Below are 25,878 nucleotides of genomic sequence, written 5' to 3'. Positions count from 1 at the left end.
ACATTTAATATTAATGTTTATCAATATATTTTGCAGAGATATTTAACTAATTGTTTTATATTTGCAGACAAAAAAGGGAGTAAAGTGAAGAATGTTGGAAATCATAATTAACAAGTGAAACACTTCTTAAGGATAAATATCTTTTATATTCTTAATTTTTTTTATAGTATCTTTTGTAAAAAAAAATTCCTCTCTGTAAATATACAGTAATGTGTTTCAAAATGATAATTGTTTTGTGCAGAATACCATAATGAAATGTCTATATGTGTGTGTATATATATATATATATATATATATATATATATATATATATATATATATATATATATATATATATATATATATATAAATAAATTTAAAAATGTATAAATGTAATATATATATATATATATATATATATATATATATATATATATATATATGTATATAAAGTGAAATCATAATTCCATCCTTTGTTCAGACATAATATTATATAGAGGCAGTTTGGACTGAATTATATCACCATCTGCATCATTACTTTGCTGTTTTTCTACATATCAATATATCAGAATTGGGATGAAAGAGACAGACTAATGATAACCAGACATTCTGTGTTGTTTGGGGTGTGTAACTGATGAGGGAGTGGCAAAATGAGAAATGAGATATGAGGTGTTACGTGATGGGTGGTCATTACCACGTCCTTGAATGGCGATCGCAGATCAGCACTCGAGTCAGACTCCAAATTTGGACTTGCTCCTGAAATCTAGGATGGCGGTTTTAGGGTTTTTTGTTTCCAATCAAACAAAAGCTGGGTGAAACATGAAAGACCAGCTGATTAATGTGTATCCGTGGGGTGTATGTCACTGGCACCACAAAAGATTATGGGCTCTTAGTCGTCTCGTATGGAATGTAAAGCCGTGCCACTGTTAAATCCACCCTTCCTGCACCAGCTGCACCCTCATTAGCCACATGTTAATTGATAGAAGGGCTATAAAGGCAGCCACTAATGAGTGGGGATCAACAAACAATTCAACCAGCCAATTAGAGGAACGAAGAACAGCAGTATAAAAATGTCGAGCAAAGCAATAACCTGTATTTCTATAAGAAAGACATCCTACAGGTTACGCTTCAGCTTTGTTTGTGGCCTTCCTTCATATGGGCTTCATTCACACTTTTTCAGTGCACTACAAGGTGTTAATTGAAAAAGAATGGGCTTGTGGAAACAGTTGTGTTTGGTCCAAATTGGCTATAAAATCTAATGGTTTGGGGGAACCTGTCTTGACATTAAAAGGTTTATGCAGACGATCAGTTCTGTGCACAATGAGCTTTACATTCCACAATGTCTTTATTATACGGAATTTAATACATGTCAACCAGTGAGTTTTAAAGGTTTTAAACATTTCTATTTTCTATTTAATTGAGAGACTAAATAGGATAGTTCAAGATTATTCAAGTGAACAGAAAAAAAAGTTTGAAATGTTTAAAAAAAATAAAATAAATCGAAAACATTTCTCACCATTTATATAGCACTATAATTTTTTAACCTAAAACCCTGAATTTGAAGGATAATTGACATACAATACGTAAACGTAAAAAAAAATGTGAACGGGAGGAATATGATGTAAGCGACACAAAGAATATTTCACAGAGAGCTGCTGTTATTTAATTTATTAATTTATCCCAATTAAAGAACAAAATAAAATGTTTGGGTCAAAGAGTCATCAACCTCTGAAATCTGCTAACATGTAACTCTTTTAAGAGATCTACACATCATCTGGTAACTAAACACCTGTATATGGATAATTGAGCAGTGTTACTGACAAGAGAGACAGGATTCCATGAAACTCATACCTCTATATATTTATGTTCTCTTTTAAATAAGAAAAAGATCTCCAAAAGCGAGATCAGGAAATTCATCAAGAGAATAGTCAGTGACAAATTTAACCAGCAAGGTATAGAAAATGCAGACAAAAAGTTTCAATCCACACACAGTGTGGATGTAACAGACTTCACATACACATCACTGCAAAACAGAAACCCCATAAGGCACTGACCAGAATCAAATTTTCACAGGCAAAAATATGGAATGTTTAAGAGAAAAGCAATGCAACCCTGAAAAGAAACCCACTGCACAGTGAAAACAAGGAAATGACTGTGGGTAACAGTCATGTTAAATCCACACTAAATCCAGAATATATGCTCCAATTTAAGATCAACCTCAAAAGATGAGGGTTGAGTACTTTCACAAAGTAATAAAACAGAGTCACAGACAATTTAAACACACTGAAACAACCAGAAGAAGCCTAAATTATTTAGAAAACATACATTATTCAAATATTTCATTCACTTATAGCTGGTCTGACTAACTACTCGTCCTAACAGTTAACTATATGAAAGGAAAATCTGATCCTGAAGACACCCTCACACACAAACACACACACACACACACACACACACACACACAGAGTTATCGTAGTTACAGATGAGAACTATTCAAGCAACCAGACGGACCATTGAACATGATGGCCAAGGTAACATTAACTCCAGTTTCAATATACAGAATAGCAGACTGAAAACACTAAGGTACAGTAAATGGTCTATAGTTCCTAAAGAAGAAAACAAAGCTCCTAGAAGAAAATAAAAAATATATATTTTTTTAAAACAGCATCTCATGTTAATTTGGCTTTTAGTTTAATTCACAAAAGATAAAACTTCAAAAAGGAAATATGCAATAGCAAAACTAGACATACAATTTACCATAGCAGCCACAAGGGGGTACACTTGTGCTGTTTTTCTATGCGACAGTCCAAAACACAATATTCTGAAATGCCCCGTGTGCCCATCAAGGTCCGTTTTTAATGTGATGCCTGCTCAGTTTATTACACCAGACATTCCTTTTATTGCACCAGATTCAGCAAAATCTCACACAAAACAATAATGGAAGCTCATAAGGGTCTACGGATTCAGTGTTCCCGACGGACAACTAAAGGATCAAATCAAAGTGCCAACTGTCATCATGAACCCAAAAGGAATGTTATGTCTTAGATAAAGGCAATAACTTTTCAAATGAGAAGGAAAGAGTTTCTTCTCACTGCCAAATCACCTAAGTATTTGAGAGGTCCACTGAGAGGTCCACTGGGTTCCAGAAGACCAACCTACTTCTAGTCTTCATTCTCCTGACTCTGAAACGTCTGTTTAAGCTGGCGTGTGTGAATCAGAGGTCCCACCAGGAGCTGCCCCTTTAGGTCAGCATGTAAATCTAAACCTCCTGTGTCCCGCAGAAGATTCAGGTCAGCGTCTCCTCCGCCCTCGGGGTCCACGGCTCTGCGTCTCCTCTTAAGTTCCAGCCCTCCATCCTCTCTGCTCCTCTTTTCCTCTTTCTTCACCTCGTCTGGTGGAATTATATTCTCCTTCAAGTCCCTGCCTCCCTTTTGCTTAGGCATCTGCAGGACTTCTGCTTGGGGTGCATTATCATCCTTCTTTGCATCAATGACCTGCTGTAGTTTTTCTAGTTGTTCTTCCTGCACGAGTATCCTTTTCTCTTTCTCTGCACGCTCCATGATCTCTTTCTCAGTCTTCTCTCGTTCCTGTTTCAAACTCTCATCCTCGAGACTACCCTTGCCCTGCTGCACATGTCGGGCATCAATGACCCGCTGCAGCTGGTCTAGCCGCTCCTTCTGCTCCAACAATCTTTTCTCCTTCTCGGCCCGCTCCATGATCTCTTTATCCATCTTCTCTCTTTCAAGTTTCGATCTCTCTGCTTCAAGCCTTTCCTTCTCTAGCTGTTCCTTTTGCTGCCGCACATGTTCTAGCTCCTGCTCACGTGCCAGTTCCTCTCGTCTTTCTCGTTCCTTCCGCTCCTTTTCGACACGGGCCTGTACCTCTTTCTCAATCCTTTCCTTCTCCAGCTTTTCTTTCTCTATTCTCTCCTTCTCTGCCTCCAGTTGGGCCAGTTTCTGCCTCACTCTCTCCTCCTCTTCTGCAAGAGAGCCAGGATTGATTTTGGGCAGTTCTGGTTCTCGAGAACGCAGAGGAACACCTCGGGCACCGACCTCTGGAGGTAGTGCTCCATCGTGCCCTGCTTCATTTTTCAGCTCTTCCTCCTTGGGATCTTTCACCAATTCAAGGGCATTTTTGGGAAGACCACCTGCGACATGAGCCTCTTTTGCTTCTGGGACTTCAGGTACTGCGTCAGCTGCAGCTACGTTCTCCACTTCACCTACACCCTCTCCTAAAAAAGACATGATGTATTTGATTACTGCACTGCATGCAAGATCACTTCAGCAGGAAGCACCAACACTGGAAACACTAAAGGTTATTTGAAACATTTTATTTGAGCAGAAAAACGTTCATCTTTTATGTCTAGACAAATTGTCTACGCTTGCTGACTCACCTGCTGCCACCTTTGGCTCAGCTTCTTCTTCCTTTACTTGACGGACCTCCTCATTCACATCTAACTGTTTTTCCTCATGGTCCACATGTCTTTTCTGCTGTTCTGCTGCCTTTGGTTCTTCTTCTACCTCCTTAATTTGGTGGATCTCCTTGTGTTGCTCCTCAATCACAGCCAGGAGTTTTTCCTGTTGGTCCAGAAGCCTTTTCTGCTGTTCCTGCTGCTCCTTAATTACCTGGAGCAGCACAGCATGGTCCAACTGACCCTCTGAGGATCAGCCAAGCAGAAAAGAAAAAGAGAAGTTACAATGAATATATTGTAGGATGCATACGAGAGTGTAATTAACTGTGGTGAAACATACTTAGTGGTGCATGTCCATAAAAATCTACAACCATGATGTTGTAGTTTACCTGATAACTTTCCCACTATTTGTTAAGCTATGTTCAGTAGTACTGTTCTGAGTTCCACAGGTTAACACTGGTAAGTATTTTAGGTGGTTTCTAGGATATTTCTATGCGGTTAGTAGGGCATCGCTAGGTGTTTACTAAGAGATTGCTATGTTGTTTTGAGTACCGTATTTTTTGGACTATAAGTCGCACCTGAGTACAAGTCGCATCAGTCCAAAAATACATCATGAAGAGGAAAAAAAAACCTATATAAGTCGCACTGGACTAAAAGTCGCATTTATTTAGAACCAAGAACCAAGAGAAAACATTACCGTTTCCAGCCACGAGAGGGCGCTCTATGCTGCTCAGTGGTAGACTACAGGAGCACTAAGCGCCCTCTGGCGGCTGTAGATGGTAATGTTTTCTCTTGGTTCATGTCAAATTAATTTTGATAAATAAGTCGCACCTGACTATAAGTCGCAGGACCAGCCAAACTATGAAAAAAAGTGCGACTTATAGTCCGGAAAATACGGTAATTTGTAATGCATTGCTCGGAAGTTGCTAGATAGTTGCTGAAGCGTTTCTATCCAGTTAGTAGGGAATTTCTATGTGGTTTCTAGTCAGTATGACACCCTAACAACATCAACATGAGATTCTACCAAATAAATCACTTTAATCATCAAACAAGGCAAAGACTAGAGATGCCAATTAATACGAGATGGCTGTTCAGTTATGTTTCCAGAGCTATTGTTTAGTACACAAACTAGAATAATGGTCAATGTATCAGACACAGTTAACAGACTACTGGTTATTAAGAACTATAAGGGTTGAAGCGTGAGAGAGAATGACTGTTAAAAATAACAGCAAAGAAGACAGAGTGGAGTGAGAACAGCAGACATAAGACACATCATCTCGTACCTGCAACAATCTTTTTAATCACTGTAGGAGGCAGGAGTCCGTGGCACAACAGAATGGCGGAGGAAGATAAGAAATCGAGAAACAAAAGAGAGAAAGACAGCAGACAAAGGGCAAGTGCCTTAATAAAAAACAAGCCAGGTGAAAGAGAAAGATTTAAGATTTGGTGCATCTTTGCAGTTTATCTGAGTGCAGCAATGCAATGTGACATTTCAGATGTTGGCCAGTTTGCTGAAAGAAAGTAAAACAAGCGTTTGGGGGGAAAAAGCAAGTTGTACAGTGCAAAAGACACTTTTAACTTTTTGCTAAAAGTTTTTAAAAGGTATAGGATATGATTTATCATTACAAAACTGGTCAAAACTGGTGCTAACTGGTCAATACTGTGTTCTAGTCATGCAAAAATAAACAATATAATAAAAGTTATGACAAGCACATTGGTTCATAAAGCTACTGTCTAGTGGCCAACTAATAAACTTAGCACTAGGTAGGTTTTACATATCAGTGACTGACTATGTTGTCTACTGTAAGAATTGAATTGTATTCCTTCCTTGATTACCTATTACCAGTATTGTTATGGTTAACTAAAACTAATTTTCTGCATTTTGAAATAAAGCTGAAATAAAATAAAAAATTAATGTTACATTAAGGAATATTGTCTTGGCAATTAACTAAAATTTAAGATGAATTGAAACTGTAATAAAATAAGGCTGAATAGAAAAGTTCAACTTAAATTAAAATTTCAATGAAAACTGAAAATATCAAAATAAAGTCAGTTCAAAACCGTCAAGCCAGGAGTGATGAAGTAGAACAGAACCAGGCAAAGAGAAGCAAAGATCGCATCAGTGAGCTCAAACATCTGACTGAATGACTGAACTGAAAACACCATTTTTCCAACCACCAAACTTTATACGATCTATATTTCATGCCATATTTCCTATAGATTCTGGACAATGTTCTGTCAATGTTCTGATGGATAAAGCACTCACCTTCCATCTTGTCCCCATCTGCATCCTTGTCCACCCCTCCATCCTTTTCATCTGGAACTTTCTGTTCCTTGTGTTCTTTCACTGGAGGAAGCAGTCATTGAATGAACAAATCATTACAGAGTGGAAAAGGTCATACACTTGGACCTTATGATGTGCAATGTAATATCAACAGAATATGAATATAAAAAAAAAAGGTCAAAGATGATGTATACAAGCTACTTAAGAGTTTATCAGTCATGTACAATAAACATTTTCTTAAGACCTGAGTGGTTGCCAGAGTTGCTAAGCAGATGCTTATGTGTTATCACTTACCTTTTTCACCCTGGAGTTCAGGGGCTTTGTCCATCTCCTCTGGCTTCTTCTCTTGGGGTGCTTCATTCTCATCATGCTGTTCCTTCACTTCAGGCACTTCTGGTTGTTTATCTACCACCAAGGGCTCAACCTTCTTCAGATCCTCAGGATTTTTTGCCTTGTCCAACACTTCATTAACTGCATGCTGGTCCTGATCGACAGCCCTTTTCACCATATCTTCTTTTTCTTTTGTCTCCTCCTCTTTTACAGCTTCCGCCTCTTGTGCTTGCCCCGCCCCCTGTTCAGCAAGAAGCTCCTCCTCCTCGCCAGCAGGCAATTTCTTTTCCCCCTCCACAACTATAGGTTGTTTATTTTCATCCTGCAGTTCCTGCTGGTTTTTGATCTCTTCTATCTGAACTCTGTCATGAGGGTTGGGCGGCTCATGGCGATGGGCTTCCCCTTCTGGGACCGCAACACCTGTAGAAGAGAAGCCAGATCTCAAGAACTGCTCACATGCTCTCATCCGTCACAAAACCATCTAAATTACACCGCATTACCTGCATTACCTGCTTCAGGGCGGTCCAGCTGAACCTCATCATCCTTATTGTTTTGCTCAGCCACTTCCACAGGTACTTTAATTTGAGGGGGCTCTGCGGCTTCCTTCTCTGCTGGCTGTTCAACCTCAATTGGTGGCCTATCTGGCTTCTCTCCTGGATCAGGTTCCAGTCTGTTCTCTTGCACTAGAATCACACAGATTAAACATGTTAGTCACAATATACAAAAATAAAATAATAATGTTAAGTCTCTGTGCATGGTGATAAAAATGTCAAATTTATCCCACACCTATGCTTCTCAACGCATGGTTCTCAGGAGACCCTACTTTGGGTACAGGCAAACCAGAATCAAGCAAAATTATGTTAACAACACTGCACGGGTCTTCATTATGGCAGTGTACAGATAAGATTTAAAATCAACATGAAACGGCATACACAAGCTATTTTAGTTTTATAATCTGATATTTTTGAGAGAAACAAGAATGGAAGGCAGAACTTGATTTTTATTTTTTTTTCATCGGAAAATGTCTGAACTGTTAAAAGTAAGCATTTTATACCAGAAAACATCACTTCAGCTAATTGGGTGGTGTCTGTAAAATATCAGTACAGAGTTTGGACACACCGTTCTCCTTTTTTAACATTTTAGAATTACAAAAAAATGTGACACTTGGCTGCTTTTTTATTTTTCTTATACAGGCCAACTTGTCAATATTAATAGTTAGTTACAGTATATAGAAATATATAGCTTTATATATAAATATTAGCTATAGTTGGCAGTACTATAACCGCAAGTGAAGAAAAAAAATATTGGAAAATGAAATTACCTACTTGATTATGTATTTAAAATAAAAATACTTTCTCTAAAAATAAAAACAAACAACAGTAGAGGGCAGCAAAGTATGAAAGACCAACAGGATAAGCGGTGCACCATATAACAGATTTCTAATAGGGGTATGAGATGGATGCTCAGTACTACTTTCCATATAACCTTGCCACTTGTCCTGTGCAAAATAGCCTTTGAATATTTACAATGTCCACACCTTCCTTTAACCTGAGCCTTTAGTGTACTACCATAACAGATAATCTACTGCACGACAGCATTAATGCATACGCAGAAAGAAGTTATACACTGCCAATGAGAAACGATAGCAGTTTTGATAAACATTATCTATGAAAGCAAGAAAGAAACGGGGTTGAAAAGAAAGAAAGAGTGTACAGAAAGGGGGTTGGGTGCACTTCCAATCCTTAAAAGCAAAGCATGCATGTGTGTCCTCAGCTGTAAACGCACATCTCTACATGCCCGCAGGCCCCATGTTCCACTCACTTGAGCCCCACGTTTTCACACAGCTGCCCTCAAAAGCACGCCATAAACAGGAAACAGGTGTGGAAGCGGGTGTCCGCTCAATGATAAATGCCAGTGTCAGTCAGCAGGAGGGAGTGAGAGGGAGAGGAGGGAGAAGTGGCAGAACAGAAAAGGAAAGGTAATGGTGGATAAAGTTGTTGGGACGGTCCTGCTATCTACCTTTTTATGAGCCTCTGTCCTGTATCTGCCTGTGTTGGAGGGAACACTGAGTTTCTGGTGTTCTGGGACAGCGAGTGTTAAGGTTTAAAGGGCGTCATTCAGGTCACTGATTCAAGAGAGGACTGCTACTGGAGCTCATCATTTGCGCTTCTTCACTGCTCTTTCTCTTTTTCTCATTCATTTCACCTGGTCCCTTTCAGAATTTACTTTTCTACTTTGTGTCATGTCAACTGATAACTTTCTCCGAGTAAATATAAAGCATAGATTTACCTTGTACTTCAGGAAGCTCAGGGGCAATGAGGATGGGAGGCTTGTTCTCAGTTTTTGCAGGGATGTCAAGAGGGGGGTTTAATTTCTGTGGCTCATTGGAGGAAATGGACATCATGGTGAAGGTACTGATGAGCAGGATGCCGAGACCAACCCACAGAACCAGCTGTAAAAACGAAATGAAAGGAGAAAATAAAGAGAAAAGAAAGTTAGTGCTCTATGAAAGTTTGGTCTTCTAACCCAACTAAACTGTCCCAGTGTTACAATACTCTCACAGTTGACTTTCACCTTTTTGTTTGAAAAACAAATCTGTGATTTGATTCAAATCAGTAAACAATAGAATCAATTTCCCCCCATCCCCTCATTAAACTATTTCAAATTCCTATAGAAATTCAATATGCAAAGGTGGCGAGGGTGTCGCTGGCATCCAATCTACAATAATGTCCTACAGTCACATCAATGGTGCCCCAAGCGCTGATGAAATCTATTAAAGCAGGCCCTTCCCAGTTCCTCTGCCGCTGATCTGAGGTTATTCTTTGTGCAATGGTGGACTTGGACATGTCAGGCTGCTTGGCATGAGACAAGGCAGAGTGACATCATCCGCTCATGCCAACACAAACATCTGCTATGCTCATTATTACAAAAAGGAATGGTTCTTATGGAATGGTCCTTGCCCAAATATCAGGAACGCCATCCATTTGGGTGGACTCCAGAGTTTGGGAAGTAACCCTGTGGGCAGAGACTTATAGGCATGGAAATGTGGCATAGTTAGCACTAAAGAACAATGAACATAAGTATGTTGGCTGCTCGCAAACCACACAACATAAAAGTGATGAGGATGACATCAGCATGTGGTTACACATCATCTAAGATGAGACCTCAGTTGCTGTCACTCTGTAGTGAAAGAGTAAAGGCATCTGTAATTTGGGCAGGAGACGGAGGGGCACAGCCTGAGGCACAGTGCCAGCACACACACTGTGGGAATGACTCCACACAGCAAGTCAATGCACTCGCAGGACATCAAAATTAATGACAAACTCCATTACAAAGAGAGAGGAGCAGCTGCATTTTCTCCCTGACACACAATTCCAGTGCATTCTTCTTCTTTCAGATCACATCAGATATCAAACAGACAAAATGTATGCACTCTCTTTAGATTCTTTGCCCTTTTTGCTTTAAAGAACTACACTTCCATTCAAAACTTTGGGGTCAGTAAGATTAGTTTCTTACAAAAATGATCTTATGCTTACCAAGGCTGCATATATTTAAAAAAAAAACATTAAAATTATTAAAATAATATTACAAAAATAATATTACTAAAATAATATATATACAGGTGTGCTGTACCTGTGCGGTCCAGGCATTCTTCATGATCTTCTTGTAGATGAGAGCTGGACAGATGAAGCAGATCAGACTGCCCATGGTGGCTCCAGTCAGACCCAGGATGGTCTCCACTATGGCACACACACAAACATTCTTATTTGCTACGTTACAAAACCAAAATAAAGGTAAGGCTAATGAGCTAAATTACTTGGAAGAACAGACTGGTGTCAGAATTATGCAATTAAGAATTAAAATCATTCACTTCCTATTAATGCTAACAAATTTCTTCTTGCAATCATTGGTCATAATTTTTTTAAAAATGTAATTTATTCTTGATAAATTACATGGAATTTCTAGCAGCCATTTCCCCAGTCTTCAGTGTCACATGATTCTTCAGAAATCATTCTGAAATGCTGATTTGGTACTCAAGAAAACTCTCCTATTAAACCCAAGCCTGAACAAACTTGATAACATGAACAGGTAAAATGATCTTATTTGTTTTTACTAGGCCTATATTGAAACTTAACTTGACGCTCACTGTAAGTCTCATGTAAAACACCATTTGAACAGTTTTAAAAATCACTGTGACACTGCAGCCTTAGGTGGCTATTTGCTTTAATATACAAACAATAAAACAAGTAAGTGTACAAATCTATTCCAGCCTGCGCTTTATTCAGACACAGCATTTGGAGGCAGTTTAAACCGGAAACAATTGCATAGGCAATCTACACCATCTCATCCCATGAATCACAACATCCATCCTTTATCAGTCTTTCTCCCCAGACCGCTCCATCAGACGCTCCCCCTCATCCTTCTATCTGCCTCCTACCATCCTTCCTCCACGCTGCCCTTGTGTTGCAAGGCTGGGCAGTGGGCCCAGGGGGTGTTTTTCATCCTGAGAGCAGCCATATTGTTTTACTCAAATTTATGCCCTGCAGTGTCTGCTTCCCTATGGTTGGATTTGTGGCCGTAAGGACACAGGCCAGCGGAGCCGTCATGGAGGACAGAGCTACGCCTTTCCCCCATTCAATCGTCTCTGCGAGTCTCACCTTCCCTTCTCTATTAGTCTAATTGGGCCCACTGAGCCAAACGGAGCCAAGCCAGCGACAGCCAATCTCCATGAAAATGAATAAAACATGGCCCACCCCACCATTACCTAAAACACACCTTTATCATCCTGTTCCACTGATAATGAATGGAAGATATAGAGAGGAAGGAAAAGGAGTGATTGAAGGAGAGATATTTTAAAAGGAGAGATGAAGTGGGGTGTGTCGTCATGTGGGTATTAGGAACCAAGTAAAACATATGTGCACACACAAACACTTACCATTAGGAATAAGGATGCCGCCCAACATGGTGCCAAAAACAATGCAAAGAGTGATGCTCTTGAAACGGAGGGGTGGCATGTACCCACCTGCAGCAAAGGTGCCATCCTTTTGCTGAAAAACAGAGACAAACAGAGCACTTTCACAAACCTGTTACTAGATTCCAGGCACACATGTTGCTCTCCAAGCCTCTGTTATGGCTGAACAAGTGAAATGCATGTAAGGATATTGGGTTTGGCGTGTAAGCTTTATAAACCTCCCTCCGCTCTGTTGTCAAAATGCCAGATTTAACGACAGCATAAAACCCTTCGGCCGACCGCAAATCTAGCCCTGATTCGAGCTGATTCAGCGTGGCAGCATTGGTGAGACAGCGAGCCAATGTCTTGGCTGGTTAATGGAGGAGATCTGGACCTTTTCTCATCAATCCAGCCCTTTTTATTTCCTCCTGAATCTCTCAGTGACCCAGCAGTCTGCTGTCCATGGAAGCTGGATCATGGGTGTCTGTGCGGTGGAAGGAGACTTTGGGACTCAAGGGATTTATACTGCGGGACAGAGCAGGCAAATGCATGCCGACTGAGACCAGACTTGGTCCTGACATCAGTCCTGTGTAAATATGTTAGGCTCAATGAAGTCTTTATTGAGTCCATTAAATTTAACAAAATACTTCTGCAGCTGGTGCAGTTTATGTGCACCAGGAAGGAGACACCTGAGTTTGTCCAGACAATGTCCAGATGGTGCCAAATAAATGATTTTATACATGGGCAAAGAATTATGGTATGTTTAAAAAAACAGGTATATTTTGTGAGTTAAACTGGTGGACAAACTGGGATGCTGTTGGTGATATGTACAACCAGTTCCAACCAGACACAGTACACATCACAGGGACTTTTGACAGTCCTGTCACAATTCTACTTCATAATAGATCAATCCAACTCTACACTGTACAGGATCTCAAACGTAAATGTTACATGCAGTTTGGTGAAAAATGGTGTTGAAAAATCTATATGTATACACACACACACACACACATATATATATATATATATATATATATATATATATACATATACAAAATAGATTGTTATATATGAAAATATATCACTGTCTCTGTATTTTAGGAAGGAGGTGTTACCTGCTGCTCGAAAAGCATGGTGTTGATGGCCTGTCTGCAGGGCAGGATCATCATGGGAAAGCCCACAGCCACAGACATCATGAAGCCCACACGGATCATTTCCGTTACCAGGTTTGATGGAAAGTTCATCAGTACATTCCCGGCAATGTTATCAGTGAAGCTCACATAACCAAAGAAGCCCACCTGGATGAATACAACACAAAGTATAGTTAAGCATCTTATGAAGGACTCATAATTCAATTAAAGCCTAAATATGATATGTAAAAATTGATAGCCTGAATGCACTGTAAGACGCTTTGGATAAAAGCGTCTGCTAAATGCATACATTTAATTTAATTTAATTTAAATATCAGATAAGAAATACATTTATCCTTTTCGGAGCACAAAAATAAATTTTTATGTTCAATAAAAAAAATCATTAAAACATTTTTTGCCACCTCAGCACAGTCCATGTTTAAATATATTCACTGCAATTTTTTATTAAAAAAGCTGGATCATAACTTTAATGTTTGTTTGGATGCAAACAAGGGGGAGAACATCTGCTACATTTACTTTCCACTTCAGTATATGTTACGACTGAGCAATCAGATAATTTCATACTGGGTCACTTGATCCAGCTTGAAATGAACAGGACTAATACTACTTATGGCATCGTACAGAAGCAGCCCAACAGAAATCTATGTCTCTTTGATGACCTCTCAACACCTCCTGATTGAAATGATATTGTTTTTACGTAATGAAAAACAGCAAGCTGCTTTTCAAAAGGTCTTTTAACTTTTAAATTGGACCCCTGAAGGCCTTCTCAACAGAGAAACAAAGCAGTGCCTTCCCTCTCAGACCTTGCTTGCCTTGATCTATCCACAGAGGAAAAGGTTCCCTTCAGTAGCAACACCAGACAGAAGTCCTTGAGCCCGCCACAAAACTCCCTCGCTATTCTATGCTACAAATCCTCCCCTGATTCAATTCAGCTTTTGTTCAAAGAGAAAAAAGCAAAAAAGATGATGAAATATAAAAGTAGAATACAAAGAACACTCCATAAAAAAGAAAAAAAAAAAAATCTCGAGCAATATTATCTCTCAAGGTAACGTTTATACTCCAGCTTTCAGAGAAGAGAATGGGGACTGGAAACATTCTGACGATGTCTTAAATCACATTCCACACAAAGTGGCCCTGAAAATATTTATGAAGGAATAAAAGAGAAACAGCATTTGATGTTGATGGAGCGTGTCGGTGCACGTGGGTCACAGAAGAGTGTGCCAGTCAGTCTGACCCCATTGCTTGAGTTCTCTCTGTTCCTCTGAGCTCCGAAAGAGAACCGGGAGGACATTCCAGGGTATCAGTGTGCTCCCACCACACACAACAGGGGAAGGGCAATCACCTGTGGGCCCGGATATGGATCTAAGAGAAAGAACGTGAGCAGACAACAACTCTACCATCCTTGAATCCTCATTTCTTTACCGTGTATGAGGCACATGCTTCCAGGAGCCAATAAGGAAAGAGCAGCTGCAAGTGTTATACGTTTTTCTACTCACTACAGTGTGTATATATAAAAAAAAAAAAAATTATACTGTGAATAAAAAGTTTATGGTCGATTTTAGATGCTCACCATGCTTTTATGCTCACCAAGGCTGCATTTTGGACTAAATAATTCAGTATTTAACTAGTCACTTCAGTTGAAAAGGTAAAAACCCCAAAATAAATTGAATAGTTATTGTATCAGCCTCAACAAGCTGCTGATAATCAGTTAGCAGTTGATGAACGCTCTCACACACTTACTGTGATGTAGAAGGTCGTGACCACGTTGAGTGAGGAGGTGAATATTGTGCTCATCCTCTTCACAGAGGGCTCATCCAGGCTGTCGTAAGTGGGCAATACTTGCCTGTGGAAGAAAAAGCTTTTTATATACATCAAGTTCAAGATGCATACATTAAAGTAGGTCAATAACATTTTTAATTATGACATACTGTCGAATAGTACAGCTGAAAAAGCTGTTTTTTGCAAAACCCAAAGCATTCCATCCAAGTATCACATTTCTAAAGGACACATTATTACAACAGATGTACAATTTGTGCAATGTCAGATTTATAGTAACATTATGACAAAATATAACATTATGTGAAATCACATAAATGCTTATGTTTTGGTTAACTCAAACTGACCAGTCACAGTATAATCATTATTTAGCATTAGGACATACTGAACTGTGCGTTTGAGCTCTAGGGACATAAACATGCAAGAGAGCAAGAGAAGCAGGAATTTAATATAGAAAGGCCATCACTCATTTCAGACATACAAAAGACAAAATGGAGGGAGGGTGGGAAGGAGGGAGAGTCGAACTGGATGAAACGAGAACTGATAAAGGGTTCAGTATCATGGAGAAACAAAAAACAGCTACAAAAAGAGCAGAAAAAAAATCAATGTCTGTCATCAGGACAACCAATAAAACCAGACGCCAGCAAAACATTAAATGGGGAATTTACAATGGCTATATATTAGCGACAAGTGCTAGTCAGACTTTAGCATGTTATAAAATTTGCTGGCAGTGTGGGCTTTTGTTCGGGCTCTCCTGCTCTCAGCTCTCGCAGACACGGTCGGAGCCCATTCCTGCTTTTATTAGGATATACAGTACCACGTTCTGGGCTTTTTAAGCCAACACCTGATCTCAGACCAAAGGCCAGTCTGTCTCATAGCTGGAACTCACTCGCAATAAAAACCAGAGCAGTGGGAAAGAGAGAGGGAGACGTACGAGACTATACGTCTGTATTTATTTTTTCTTTTTTTCACTTATTTATTAAAACACAGCAACACCACAGTTTTTATATTGCTGAAGCATTCATTTTCCATTCAAACTCAGTTTGATGTTTGAAAATCTCCCACTGACTACCATTACAAAGTTTGGGGTTAGTACATTTTTTAAGAGACAAATTAATACTTTTATTCAGCAAGGATGCATTAAATTGGCCAGAAGTGACAGACATTTAAAATGTTATAAAACATTTAAATGCCATTTTTTATTTTCTATTCATCAGAGAATAAAAACTATGTCATGGTCCATCCACAAAAACATGTATAAGCAGTACAACCGTTTTCAACATTGATAGTGAAAAGAAATGTTTCTGGAAATTCAGCTTTTTCATAATTAATTACACTTAAAATATACTAAATTAGAAAACAGTTAAATTGTAATAATATTTTACAATAATATTTTGAGCAAATATTTTTGATTCAAAAACATTTAAAGAATCATTTATTTGTATACTGCATTACACAAATCTCTACAATTGTCTCCAGGATTCGGCTTAAAAAAATGCTAATTTTGTTTGTCCAAGGAAACACTTATTTGCTGACACCATTTGCCACCCAACTGTTGATTCTCATACACAACTAGCAGAAAACAAGTCATTGTTGAGGCGCCATTTACGTAGAACCAAAGCCATGGTTTTTCCCTCACAAACTACAATGCTGTTTTATAATTTCCTTCGGTTTAAGTTTTAGTCTTTCAAGTACTTCCAAAAGCTTTTTGACAATACCTTTCATGTTGTCAGCCACGACATGGATGAAAAACTGAATTCAGAAATACTACTAGAATTGCATTGATATACAACATTCAGTGTCATAAGATGGAGAAGAAATGACCCCAGAAAAGCCATTCCTGATGAACAGAGGAAGAAGAAAAAAAGCTATTCCTGATGAAATTACAATGTGTGTGGAGGGGGAAGATCAGGGATGCTACAGTCCCACTGCAATTTCTCTACACCTCTACCAAGTGTTGACACAATAATTATTTTGTAATACTGCTAAAATGATCCCTTCATAACACCTACGGCTGTGAACCAGTGACTTGATGCTGTGTAAGCTTCCATCACAATTTTACAGAAGGAATAACACCATTATGGTGTTTACACATTGCAGTGGAATTTACACATTAAGCGGGAGCCGTATAAGAGGGCCAGTGGACCCAGAATCCAATGAACAGTATCTGTTCTCTTAGTCAAAAGAACAACCAGGTCAACTTCTAACTAAAGATTAAATTTGGCACCGAATAGAGTTTGTACTAAATGTACTAAAGTAATAAATGTAAATGGATGGGTAAAATGTAGGCGCTGACAGGAACCGTTTGTGGTCAGATTGGAGGTCATGTCGCGCCATCTTTCTCTTCTAATGATTGGATGTAAGTGGCATTGTATGTCAATGCCGACCAAGAAGGCACAGCCAAATATCACTCATCACCCTTCAGAGAAAGTGTGTGTGTGTGTAAAGGGGAAGTCACAGTAAGCTTCAAGAGCCACATTACCTCATCCACACCAGAATCCAACACTGACACCTCCTCCACCCCAACACCCGCACTCTCCAACACACACACATTTATGCTGGCATCTGCACACTCAGACACCTCAATTCTATTCACTTAATTAATAAATCTATTCACTATTAACACATTAATATCCAGACACAAACACAAGCACCAAGTTAAGGATAAAAAAGGGAACATTTATGAAAAAAGGGATGTACATTTAACTGAGAGAATCGTGTGGATAAAAGCTATTATTTTTGTCACAAATTGATTTTTTTGTCTAAGAATATTTTACAAATATTTAAAACAATTTGAAATATTTCTTAATAAAATTATCATATTAAAATGGCTAAAGGAGCGAGTGACACTGGAAGATTGGATTCGTGGCTGCTGAAAATGTAGCTTTGTTGTCACAGGAATAAAGAAAAAAAAATGTGAACGAATATGAAAATATTTAGTTTTTTCTATATTATGTTACTTTTATACTGTATTTTTGATCAAATAATTGTAGCTTCGACATAAAGACTTATGTCAAAAATATTTTAAAATATTACCAAACCCAACATTTTGAAAGGTTGTGTGTGTGTGTGCGCGCACGTGTGTGTGTGTGTATACATATATATGTTTAAACATTTATTTGAAGGAATATGTGAATATGTTTATATGAATACACTTAATTTTCCTGGATGTACTTAGTTTAATTGTTTAAAAAAACAAAACATCAATTTGATAGATAATATTAGACAGTTCAACTACGTAAAACTACAATAACCATATGTGTACTGTAAAGATTTTATGTTTTGTGATGTGGCTATATTAAAACTACAGTGGAAATTATTTGCACAAAATTAAACTTAAAATAGAGAAGAGAAGAGCTGAAGGAACTGGAAGTGGAAGACCAATGGACATTGATGAATGGTGTTAATGTTGTGAAAGATAAGAAACAGAAAGAGGTGAGTCAATGACTCTCCCTTGCCAAATTTGAGATTATGTAACCAGGCAAACACTGAGATTACCAAACTCCCTGCATGGTTGGTATATTTGATCTAGCGAAAACATGAAATTAGGTCAAGATGGAGAAAAGGAATGTGATCTTTATCAAAGTGAATAAACACTGGACAAATGTCTCCCAGCGGTATCAAAGACCTGAAACAATGTTAACTATGAGCTCAACATATCACAGCTTGAACATAATAAAAAATAAAGACTAGGTCAGTGCACGGTGGTTGAATTCATCAGGGGAAGATCCGGTCATGGTGAGCTCTTCATGGATGAACTATAATAAGGTGCAAAAACTCATCATTCCTTGTTTATGAATCATTAATGCTTGTATCAGAATGCACTAATATTTCAACTAAGCAGATCTGACAAGCTGCCAACTGATCAAATAAATCAAGACGCCCTTGTGGGTCAGTCTAAGAAAATCCAAGCTATTCGAACAAATTAAAAAGGCAAAGAGGCTTTTTATGGTTGGGTAAAGTTCACTCTTAAAATAACCTCATTTTGTCATTATTCACTCACCTGTCATTCCAAACCTGTATTACCTTTCTACCAAAATGCTTTAACATGGCAAGTTTTAAATATGCACATGTGCAAAAGAGAGTATAAAGCTATGGCAGAAGTAAGACAGTGAATAAAAACTAAAATGTTGGTCTTTACCTTCTTAAAAAAAAAAGTATATCATACAGGTTTGGAATGGCATGACTGTAATTAAATGTTCACAGATTTTTCACTTTTGGGTAAACTTTACATTTAAGGAACAGAGTTAGTGTTAAGAATAGGATTTAAAAAAAAGTCTACACAGAAGACAAAGAGTTAGACATTCCACGCAGGTTAGTGCCACACTCAACTAGATAAAGAATACAGTTACAGCATAAGCTGAGCAACTTCAAAATGTATCAGTCTACCAACAAGGGTCCATTTTCTCCGGGCAAACACACTTGTATTAGGTGCATTGGCTCTTGAATTCAAGGAACGCCATGATGTCATTTTGCACCAGGAAAATGGAGCCCTACATTAAGCCTAACTGGCCTTATTCAGGCGTCAGAAAGGAGGAGGGAGGCGGTGCAAGGATTCCGGAGTACTTACGACTGACAGGCAAATGCCATGCCACAGATAGGGATGCAGCGAAAGACGCCCTCCCACCGAACGTAAATGACCTTGTTCAGCCACTGGCCAGTGAGGAGGCCGTGTTTGAAGGAGGAGAGCACCATCTGTGGTGGAGGGGAGAGCGGGAGCATTACAGATCATCCCATAAGGACAGGGCAGAGGGAGAAGAAAGACGACGAGAAGGGGAAGTGATGATGCTGTGACAAGACCCTTAGACTGACAATGAAGAGTACATGGAGAACCTGCAATCTTTTTTTTTTTTTAGGGATAGTTCACCCTAAAATCTAAATTCTTTCATCTTTTACTCACCTTTATGTCGTTCCAAACCTGTATGCCTTTATTTTGCCATGGAACACAAAATTAAACATTATGGAAAGTGCTGGACACTCTTTTCAGATACTTGAAAAAAAAAATGAATAAAGAGACACCGATTTCAAAGTATAAAAATGATCCATATGATTATTTTACAAAACTTCTCAAACTACACTATCTTTCAAAATTTTGGAGTCAGCAAGATATTCTCATAAGTTGTCTCTCATGCTCACCAAGGCTGCATTTATTTGATCAAAAACACAAAAAAATATTTTATGGAATGTTATAATAATTTGAAATAACTGTTTTCTATATGAAATGACTTTACTGTCACTTTTGATCAATTTAATGCATGCCTGCTAAATAAAAGTAACAATAAAAAATAAATAAAAAAACTGGCCCCAAACTTTTGATGGGTACTATAAATGTTACATTTTTGGGTGAACTACTCCTTCAAGGAGATAAACAAAGAAAGTAATTTGTCAACTAAAGGAGGAAAAACAAATCATACTGATCAGCTTCCACACATATTTTTCAATGCCAGTTCATCTCTACAGGACATCGAAACATTGCAGCTGCATGTGATAAAATATTAAAGGATAAAATCTGACTGCTGCACATGTTTGCAGCTTGCCACTTTCCCTTCAAAATCGAGAGCGACAAGACCGTGTAACCATCAGAAACACCACCAATCCCAACTCTATCAGATCTGCTTAAAAGTATATCAGAGGACGCTGGGTATTACCAAAGTCCAGACAACGCTGACGACACACTACAGATATATATAAATATATTCTGCCACCAAGACACAAACTCACACACTCTCATTCACACAAAAATACCCTGAACCAGATGGCACCAACAAACAGAGCTTTGGATTGAATGAAGGTGGACAGAGGAGGAAGGGGATTTTGGGTAATGTAGTTGAATCCATGGCAGTGGTATGGTCCGTTCTCTGGGGCGGATTACTTACGGGTGGCAGCAGAAGGTGGTGGCGATAATTGGCAGACACTGTATGACACCCTTGAAGCGCCACAGATGTACTTGCTCCACCCAGGAGCCACTGATTATTCCGTAACGCAGAGAGGACAACACTATCTATAGGCCGCCAAGTCAGAGCATCAGATGGTTGGTTGGAAGTCAGCATCAGGAAAGGGGGCGGGGCAGCGGTTTAGATGGGGGCAGAGGGAAAACATAATTAGATGGTAAAATGCTAGACTAAGAAATGGGTTGGGGGAAAAAAATACCCAATTGAGCTGGATAAAAGTTATACAAACTGCATGTTGTGCACTTAAATGAAATTCAAGTCTTCAATGTCCATGTCTCTGGAAATATTAGATTTTCAGATATTCAGTCTCTAAATCTGGACTACTAGTAGAAATACTTTATTGTTTTATTGATTGATTGACTGACTGATTGATTTATTGCAATTTTATTACAAAATTGCGTTATAAGCATAACAGTTTCTGTTAAAACTTCACAAGTTTATGTAAAATCTGAGTTCTCCAGATTTTAGAATGTTCCAGAGAGTCTTGTGCTGGAATGGAACACTTGACTTTATGGAGTTTACATTATTAGTATCATAAATTCACAAATTTAATAAGTGACCTAGAATACTGCAGAACCTAAAATATGTCTTAATCATTCTTTGATTAAAAAAAAAAAAAAAAAAAAAAATCAATATGGGCTCAGCATTCTGAATCCATTGAATATAACCTGAACAAAAAAATATTTTAAGACTTGAATTTAAGTCTGAACTTTACTTTAAAGCTCTGCGTTTTGAAATGTTTTGTAATGGTTCTCTTCAGTTCTTTAAGAACTTGCACTTGCACTTCACTTCTACAGATTTAGAACAAAAAACATTGAAAATCTGCATTCATGGTGATGCATATTCACATTGTATTCACAAAAAAAACAGCCAATCACCACATTACACTCTTCAAAAGGAACAAAAAGTTGGCAAATTTCATTAAAAAAAAAACCTGAATGAATTCCATACAAACTTAATACACTGCATCACTGAAGTGACTTGAAGAGAAAAACATGACCTTAAAGCAACCATAACAGCTGTAATCTGAAGTGTTTGAAATTCATGTTGAAGTGCTTTCTAACACTTTACAAAACATTTGAATATCATTTAATATACTCTGATATATACAAAAAAATCCAATTACATCATCATACCAATGGTATAGTGAATATGTGTTTATAAAAAATTACCTACACCTGAATGAGAGTGTGCTGACGCAGTTAGAGTTTAGAACTGTGGAAAGGGGAACGACTCACCGTGAACATGAAGAGTGTGTAGAAGATAAGTGCCATGGCTGAAAATGACTGGATTGATGACATCATGTTCCTTTGCAAGCTGAGTGGCAGCACAATGAACAGTGACACTGCAATCAGTAACACGATACGGAAGCTACGCGTCACCTGAGCAAAAGAAAAAGCAGTTGGTGGATAATATATCTATCTGTCTACATGTGTGTATATATATATATATATATATATATTTTTTTTTTTTCCTGTACAGTAATATATGACTAATATTTTCTCTGTTGTACTTATTGTATAACTATATATATATATATATATATATATATATATATATATATATATATATATATATATTTTACTGTACAGGAAAAATTGGCAAACTGTTTATTTATTCATCACTTGGCCAGTATCTTTATTTTTATTTAATTTACCATCAGCATTTTTAATCTACGATGCATACGTTTTTTTCTCCAGGAAACATATGATGAATATTCAGTAATGACTATGCAACCAAAATAAGAATACAAGAAACAAAATCCCTATTGTGACAAGTCATGTTTTTGAGATTGGTCTTGTTAAACAAAAATATATCTCATCTAGCATTAGTGACACAATGAGCTATGTTGTTTGACACAATTATACAGCAAAAAAAAGATACTGGCCTTTGATTTTATCATTTCAGAAGGTTTGTGATGAAGGGCAATTGTCAGTTCTGGGAACTGCTTATCATTTATCAATTTGGTAGAAATGTTAGATTAACAAAAGGGTTTAACATAATTTTAGTCACATGAAAACCTAAAAGCTTATTTTTTACCTCCAGCCCAAGCAGCTGAGCAAAGAAGTTGGACCCCAGATCTGCGATGACGACATAGAAAGCAATACATGTCCCCAACATGAGGCCAATCATGCTGAAAACAGAGAGAAGATACAAGTAGATAATACAAGCAATAAGAGCTTATTTCATTCATTTTATTCAAGCTTCTCTCATTACTTATTTCACTGAAGTTGAATCTCCATAAAGTCATCTTACCTTAATTCCACAAGTGCCTTGCCTGGTTTTCCATAAGCATGAAAAGCTGGGAAGGAAGAGAGAAAGAAAAAGGCTTCTTGCTAAATTGCCTTGTAAATTTTAGTTTTTTTTATTATTTTACCACTTCCACAAAAAGGGTTGTACATTTGACTCTTGATTAGAATTTTCTGTCTTATGAGAAAAATACAGATGTTGCAATTTGATCACCTAATTTAATTAACAATATAATTAATTAATTATTTCACTGTAATCCACACTGAGGATGCTTTAACCATTATCATAATGATGGAAACTGATTAAACCTCTTAGTGTGTCACTCTCACCTAGTCCAGCGTAAGTCCTGCGTTTGGTGTTACTAGCCGAGTGGACTAGAAACATGCAGGACTGGTGGGTCATCCACGAACAGAAGAACAACAACAATGTGCCCAACACGATTCCACACTGAAGAGAGGATGGAAAAAGAAAACAGCTCTAAAATTAACAGTTAAATACAGATGTCCCATATGTTTATATTCCAGCAAAGTTACATGTGTTTACTGATTCTTGTAAAAAACAGAGTGGATAAACTAAAATGGAAGCTTATCAATTTCTGAATCACTTGATTCACTCAATTAACAGATTATTAATCAGAAAAGTCACGTGTAAACAACTCCAAGTCTTGTATGGCAGATTTCAACATATAGGATCCTGCTAAAAGCATACAAAACAACACAGCACACATTCCCATAACCTCGAACCATGCATTTACCTGTTTGAAGCAGAAGGGCATCGTCAAGACACTCACACCCACAATGCTGTTTACAACGTTCATGATCAGACCCCAGTTTGACCCAGTCATTTTGGCTCTTTGACAGCTGAGATCTCTCTAATATACAGATGGGTGTGTGTGGCTTCCACACTGGCCTAAGGTTTAATGGAGATAAGTGGGTTGATGTAGCTGTCCTTCAGCTGGTCTTTATGATGCTCTGTGGAGACACAGAGGAAAACAAAAACATCAGCATCACACTCAATCTAGAGCCCTATGAAATCCGCTTTATTTTTTCCTAAATTCCATTTTATTTATTTTTTTCAAAATTCTGTTTTTCATTTTTCTGGATTCTGTGTTTTCTGTTTTAATTTTTCTCAACTCCTTTTTAATAGTTAAATTAAATTGTATTAATCAAAAAGTATGTCTAATTAATTAAAATCATGAAATTTGTAAAGGTGAGTAGCCTATATTTATTTTGTACAGTACATTATTTGCAACTGCTTTTTATCACTTAACAAGAAGCACCAGAAATTAAAGGGTATCCCATCAGATAATGAAAAGTTGGACACACACTTGTGGTCTTCATCCTCGCTTGAACACTTAGACCAAATACAGGAAATACGTCATATAAGTAGTCAAGTGATGGGTATCTGCAAGTGTGGGTATTTGGACAAGGCATTGAGCGAGCTCCGTAGCAGACTTCTACCTGACAATCAAAGCAGCATTACATCAAGAAAGTGAGGATTCAGAAGAAGACTGCAAGGATTTAGGGTGCCATTTTGGGACAGGGCCTTTATGACTGGATTTTGTCCACGTTTTCCGTATCGCGGAAATCTAAGGGCACTACACTCATCCCCACTTGACTTGAGAGACTTCTGTTGTTGTTGTTTGTTTGTTTTTTTTATGTACTCATTTCCTAGTGTTATGCTTTATATATAAAGAGGAAAATACAGCTTAATACAAAACTGCAATATATAAACCATTAATAAACAATCAAATAGCTTATTTATTCATTCTGTATGCTCTACAAGATAAAAAAAAAATGCAAACAGCTTCTAAAAACAGTAACCAATGAAAATCAAAGCTTATAAAAATCTATATAATCAACACAAAATGTTATACTAGTAAACTATATACCAGACAGTAGATACAATATACAAAATATGCTAGATTTTGATTGATGTAGAAAATTTCCTTTTATGTTAAATGGAAATCAGATCATTACAGAATGACATCTGGAACAAATTGAACACATTTATCTATTTTTTGTCTACAGACATGTTCAACTAACTTGATTCCCTTAAAAATTTTAAACGACAGATAATTGCTGCACTGATTGCAAACTTTCAGTGTAGCTGTCAAATGTGTTTTAGGTTTTCCTGCCATATGGCAACAGTTGTGATGTCTTTTGCGTACTCACAGAACAAACTGATTTATGGGAAGATTTTTAGAGGTCCTCAGTTTAAAATAAAACCTGAAACAGCAGCTTGTGTTGACATGCAGCAGACACAGACAATATGGTGTGTTTGCTTTTATTTTTGAAACACTGTTGAAAACAAAAATTTCATTTATAAGAGTAATACCAGTGTGCATGTGACAGCATATGACTCTGTGAATTTGATACAGTTTACACCCATACACACCAGAAGTCATCATTATAGTATACGTTACTGCTTTTAAATTTACTAACATGCTATTCAATAAAAAAAATATCATTTCTCATAAGTAAACATTGTTCGTTTAAAAATTTCCCATAGAGGTTAAAAAAAAAGTTTGTTTACGTACCACGTCCACACTTTTTCCCATCAGTCATTCATTTCTAAGCGACCATAGGTTTTAAAACGATTATAAATAAAAGTAATGATATATTTGTGCCGTCTGTATAAAGTTACAAGAGATTCAACAAATATTTAGAAAGGAAATATGCAAAAAGGTCCTTGCTTCTCAATCTGTAACCAGGAAGTATGCGCAGCGCTGCCAGTGTGGCGTTACCAAAGACACTAGCGCGCCCTGCTGCCTCCAGAGGCCAGGAGTGGAATTA

General features: G+C 37.7%; 1 protein-coding gene across 6 annotated transcripts; it reads right to left on the bottom strand.

The window, feature by feature from the left end:
• Nucleotides 1-1,557: 1,557 nt before the first annotated feature.
• Nucleotides 1,558-25,810, bottom strand: LOC113099915 (putative sodium-coupled neutral amino acid transporter 10). Of its 6 annotated transcripts, none has more exons than XM_026264823.1 (18): nt 25,623-25,810; nt 23,838-24,054; nt 23,413-23,530; nt 23,090-23,135; nt 22,874-22,967; nt 22,072-22,215; nt 20,759-20,883; nt 14,847-14,949; nt 13,071-13,253; nt 11,941-12,052; nt 10,638-10,744; nt 9,294-9,456; nt 7,505-7,687; nt 6,969-7,424; nt 6,657-6,737; nt 5,674-5,694; nt 4,373-4,636; nt 1,564-4,210 (listed from the first exon to the last, which is right to left on the bottom strand). In XM_026264823.1, exons 2-18 carry the CDS (start codon nt 23,925-23,927, stop codon nt 3,141-3,143), a joined length of 3,360 nt encoding a protein of 1,119 aa, XP_026120608.1. In that variant the 5' UTR covers nt 23,928-24,054; nt 25,623-25,810; the 3' UTR covers nt 1,564-3,140. The 6 variants fall into 6 exon arrangements, with proteins under 6 accessions (XP_026120611.1, XP_026120608.1, XP_026120607.1 ...); XM_026264822.1 differs by lacking the exon at nt 20,759-20,883 and adding an exon at nt 19,453-19,577; XM_026264828.1 differs by having other exon boundaries at nt 1,565-4,210; nt 7,514-7,687.
• Between the last annotated feature and the right edge of the window lie 68 nt (nt 25,811-25,878).

Source organism: Carassius auratus, unplaced genomic scaffold (assembly GCF_003368295.1).
Source record: "Carassius auratus strain Wakin unplaced genomic scaffold, ASM336829v1 scaf_tig00217086, whole genome shotgun sequence".
Lineage (NCBI taxonomy): Eukaryota > Metazoa > Chordata > Actinopteri > Cypriniformes > Cyprinidae > Carassius > Carassius auratus.
The sequence above is the reverse complement of the archived record's forward strand: the minus strand, read 5'-3'. Positions and strand labels throughout refer to the sequence as shown.